Source organism: Lissotriton vulgaris, chromosome 2_1 (assembly GCF_964263255.1).
Source record: "Lissotriton vulgaris chromosome 2_1, aLisVul1.2, whole genome shotgun sequence".
NCBI classification, from domain to species: domain Eukaryota; kingdom Metazoa; phylum Chordata; class Amphibia; order Caudata; family Salamandridae; genus Lissotriton; species Lissotriton vulgaris.
This window is the reverse complement of record NC_141687.1, coordinates 1,514,448,089-1,514,453,254: the sequence shown is the minus strand read 5'-3', so window position 1 is coordinate 1,514,453,254 and position 5,166 is coordinate 1,514,448,089. Positions and strand designations below refer to the sequence as shown.

General features: G+C 42.0%; 1 protein-coding gene across 1 annotated transcript; it reads left to right on the top strand.

Moving 5' to 3' along the window:
• The first annotated feature begins 606 nt into the window (after positions 1-606).
• LOC147732822 (protein Mis18-alpha-like) lies at positions 607-1,642 on the top strand. The gene has a single exon (XM_086958868.1). The coding sequence runs from the start codon at positions 643-645 to the stop codon at positions 1,228-1,230; it is 588 nt and encodes a 195-aa protein (XP_086814994.1). The 5' UTR covers positions 607-642; the 3' UTR covers positions 1,231-1,642.
• Positions 1,643-5,166: the final 3,524 nt, after the last annotated feature.

Genomic DNA, 5,166 nt, shown 5'->3' with positions numbered 1-5,166 from the left:
TTTAAAAAATCCCTTGTCTTCGATGCTTGATTTTGCTAGTGAGAAAGTGTCTCTCATAGTCGTTGAAATGTCACTCATAATTCCACTGAAAATATGAAAATGTCACACATAGCAATCTGAAACCTTGGCAGCTATGAGATTCACATCACACATAATTACACTGAAATTATGAAAATGTAACACATAGGCAATCTGAAACCTTGGCAACAATGGTGGGTTTGCCAGAGAATTCAGGGTAGAGGCTGAGCCCAATCAATAGCCAGGGGCCTGGGCTGGCTCTAGCATATATGCCAACATTTTGTAAACGGAAAGAGGGAGATTTTGAAATAAAAATCGGGAGAATGTATTTTCCCCATCCACTGAGCCAGAGAATATTTAAGGCAGGAGATAGTCTAAATTAAGCGATTTTTGGCTTACAAAATAGAATCTCCCAACCGAATCGGGTTTGTTGGCATGCTTGCTCTAGCAACCCAAACACGAGCCGAGCCCGCAAATAAAATTTAATGTGACTCTCGTCCGTTGCTTATTGAATAGTACTCTCCTCCAAGATGGCCGCCACGCTTTCACTAAGTCAGTAAGCGAGGCGTGTGCACGTTATTGAGGCTCGATCTCTGACCAAAACCCCGTAGCAGCCGAAAGACTATGGCGGGTTTGAACAGGACAATGGGAGACTCCTCCCGCTTGGGCTTAGTCTGCAATGGGGAGAACAGCAACCTGGCCCTGGAATCTACTGACACGAGTAACATGACGGAAGAGAGTGGCCGGACCTCTCCTGAAGATCTGCCTCTGGTATTCCTCTGCAGCATCTGCAAGCGAGCCCTGGGCGACTCCGCTGGCTGGATGCAGAGTGACGTGGAGGAACAGTCCGTGATCCTAAAAGTTGTATCGCCATTTGTTGTGAAAGGGAAAGAACAAAAAGTGTCTACAGCTCCTCGAGACAAATGTTGCATGATTGAAAGCTTGTTTTGCTCCGGTTGCTCCACATGCATTGGGAAGATGTACAAGTCCACACCAAAGCATCTTGATTTCAAACGAGACCTCTACTGCCTCGATGTTCATGCAATCGAGAGTTATGCTATAGGCCAAACAACCTTGCAAGAAGTACCCGTGGAAGACGAACCTCTAACCTTGGAGAAGCGGGCTGACTTGGAAAAGGAGCTGGAGAAGGCAAATGCACTGCTGAAAGCGTTGCAGAACCAGATTTCCGCTCTTGAAGCTGAAATGTCATAACAAAGATTGAATTAAAACGCACAGACGTTCTGATGTCGTTACCTGCCTACCCGAGTGGAAAGTTTTCTTGGTAACGACCCGGAGCTGTTGACTTGTTGCATCCAGCCTTACAAACTTCTACTTGTCCATGAAGTCAATGGTAGTAGAAACTTTAAAAGGTTAAGAGAAGAGCGCAAAGCTAAATTGACATCATCCAGCTGGGAATGTCCTTTTCTTTTTAGGACGTTGAACATTCTTTTGCATTTTTTTTCATTAAATAAGTACACGAAATGTCACAGAGTGTTTCCTTATGGCAACTGCTGGCCATGTTGGAATTGTTATTCCCGTTTGCTGTTACTCTAGTTCAGATGTTACTTTTACCTACCCCTTTGTTTATCAATAAAGTTATCGTTATAAAACTGATTAAACTGTCCATCAGCGAAGCATCATCATTTTTTTTAACATATTTTGTTTTTTTAAATCATTTAATACACCTCCCTTCATTCTTCTGTCTCCAATCGCTATCAGCATATCCAACTTTTGAAACTGTTTTTATGTTTGTTTTTCACTCAGTCTTAATTGCATTACTAGAACACTAGCTCTGGGACACTCATAGGAGCATCTGTGCGCTTTACAAATTCCACTCATCATCATCACCACTCATTGACATCATTGTCACTCTTTTTTGTTGTCTTCTAATTAGGCAGCACTTGCCACGCATCACTTCTTTATTTCCTTTGGTGCACGGACCAAGCACAGATTAATTATGTTTGATTAGTGTCTTTCCACTGCTCATGCTGTGAGTCAGGTATTTCTTCTGAAAAAGAGTACTGCGCCATATTGCTATTTTACCTTCTCTCCACATCGTTGCTTTCTTCTCCCACCTGCCCTTCCTTCCCTGTTTATTCTCCACCCTCCAGACAGAAAGAAAATAAACACTGTGAAGTGGCAAGAGATGGCAGTGTCAGCACTTTTTTTTAATCATCCTGTTACAAACCCCCATCCGATAGCCAAAGCCAATAGCTCGTGAATAGGTGTGACCTATTTGCTTTGCCAATTCACCTCCAGCTTCTTTAATCCACCACCAGACATTCCCTACTCCTGTATGTCACTCTTGTTGGCCACTGCTTTCTCTCTTTTTGACAGTTTTTCTGGTTTCTTCCACCGTCTGCCTGCTTTGGTAAATGCATTATGCTGGAAAATAATTGCCGGTTCCTGGAGATAAGTGCTAGTTGCATCCACTGGCTCAAATTAAGCACTGGATATTAATTGGCATTGAAATTAACCTGTTTGACAGGGCACTCTGGCCCTAATCTCCGGTGGGAATATTGGGTGGAATCTGTCACTGCAGCCAACATCCCTGCACCAAAATCCATCAATTACCAGTTTTGTCCCTGGAACGAGGATTAAATAGCTTGGCTCAGAAAAACATGCCCTTTTCTGCTGGTTTTTCCACGTCTCTGGGATTGCTACATTTTTCAGTGGCTCAGTGTGGGAGAGACGGTAATGTTTGTCAAAAAAAGCATGATGGTTGGCTTGGGTAAGCTGGTTGTAGGCTGCTAAGAGCACTGTCTGCTCCCTCTATTGTGCCACTGTAGTTAAGCGGGGTCCGACTGTACTAGTGCCCAAAGCCCCTCCCTTCCCCATGCAGCAGTTTACTGTACTAACAGAGAACATTGTTCATGCACCAGGTGGGGTTCTGCAACTCGTAAATAGCCACTGATTGGCATTAATTATTACTTATATCTTATTAGATGCTCAGATGAAGGTAGCAGAAACCTACCCACTATCCATCATTCACTGTCATGATCATTTACTCTTATTTGGACTGCAAGAATATTGATTTTGTCACTATTTCATGCAAGAAAGAAAGTAGTCCTTAAGTAACACAGATGTAATTTCCAGCTGGTTTCTGTTCAGATCCCATTTATGTATCGCTGTTGTGCAGCAAAGTGTTGTACAAAGAGTTGAAAATGATTGTGAACAAGACAAACATACAGTAGAGACTGGTGTTGCTAGCAGGTAGCAAGGTGTCTTTTCGGTTGAGCCCGGAGAAGCTTGGTTGCTAATGGTGTGCTTTGTGCTCTTTTTCCAAAGTACGGAAGCGATGAATCAAGGCATATGAGCATTTGGATGCATTTACACTTCAGGGTGCAAAGCTTCTAAAGGCATTTTTCTTTTTCTTTTTCATCTACGCTTTATGTTACAAAATCTAGTGATACCATAGTTTTATGTGCTGCGAAGGTCTCACAAGACTACAGAACCTTGAGATGAGGGTGATTAGTTCATATTTCAATAGTCCTTTGGTAAGGAGAATCATTCCCTTTAGGACGCTCTTCTGTTGGGCCAATCTTTGGTCAAGGAGGCTGGCCCTGATGGTGATTTGGCCATACAGCTTAAAACCATTGAACGGAGTTAAGGGTAGGTAAGGCAGAGGTAAACTTTCCAGAGACCTCCTCGCTGCCACCAGGTTGAGTCTTCTCAGCGACTTGAATCTTGGAGCCAAAATTACTACCCTTGGCGAAGCAGAAGGATTTGTCACACTTGGACTGTTGGAGAGTAAAACTGTCTGTGTTATTGTTTGTTAACCAGTCCTGGATTTGGGCTTGTCTGTTGTTATTGCATTTAACTTGAAGTAAACATCTGCTGTACTTGTTTAGGTAAGTGCAAGAACATTGCTGTGAGTGGATGAATTCATTGACTGGCAAGACTTTCAGATAAAGCTGAGTGCTCTAGACAGAATTTAGCAAAAGAAGTCTTTTCATCCAGGGTGACTGGCTGCAAAAAATGGATAGGTTACGTAATATTCTTCAAATTTATTTAGGAGTTCAGGTAAGATTACTACCCAGGACGTACCACTCTCCAGAATATGAAACTAATTTGTTCCAAAACGCAACACTGTCCATTTTGGATTATATGATGCACTTTGAGCATTGTTGGCCTGCAATGTTCTTATATGTATATTGTCTACTAGTAGAGATAATCCTGGTGTTTGAAAATTCTTTTCTGTTTTTATGGATGCCTTTCGCATTAAGCAGACATACAAAACAATTTATTTTATCATAGTTGGAGTGAGTAGAAAACTAGTAAAGTTTAGCTGAAGCAATAACTTGACCCACATCTAAAACAACAAAAAAACTCATAACAGGTAAGAAGGCAGTTAACTCGGGGATAAACTAGACAAAGGAAATTTGCACAATTGAAAGCTAAATCCTACGAATACCTTATAAAATAAGAACAGAAAACACAAGGAAGACATTATTCATAAAGCAATTCGAGAATGTGCCTTTTCCGATTTATCAGAAACAGTTTTGGGTCAATGAAGCAAGTAGGACTTTATGGGCCAGACAATGGCGGTTGAGTACGTTTACCATGACTGTCATAGGGGGTCTGAGCTACCATGGCAGTGCAAAATGAACACAAAGTGCACCCTGTCAACATCTGACCATTATGGTAGTGGAGCGAGCAGTGCAAGACTTCTCAGGGAAGTAGTGTGGGTGGTAGAGGGTCAGATCCCAGAAATTATAATTGTATATTCCAGTGCTTACCTGTTATAAGACAGAAGTACGTAATTATAACAACAAAATACTCTACAAGGAATATGCCTGTGAGCTAGAAAAAAAGGTTCTAAAACGAGTACTACAGGGAAAATATACAAAAATGTATCAGGCTAAGAATAATTTCATAAGTGCAGGCTCACTGTGAATAGCATAAGCAGCCTTCTGTGTCACTGGTCTGTAGGCTAATCCTTCAATGACATCTTAGATGTTCTTGAAGCCAAAACAGTCTCAATGCCTTGTGAGTACAAGTTCCAAGGTGTGGAACTCACTTGAGCATAGCAGCAATGAGGTCCCCAGCACGAGGCATTCATTCTATAACAAATGTGCTTCAGTTCCACCTTCCTCTGATACTGTTCAGGAGCTGCATGATGGCCATGACTGGTGAGCAGGTGGGGCT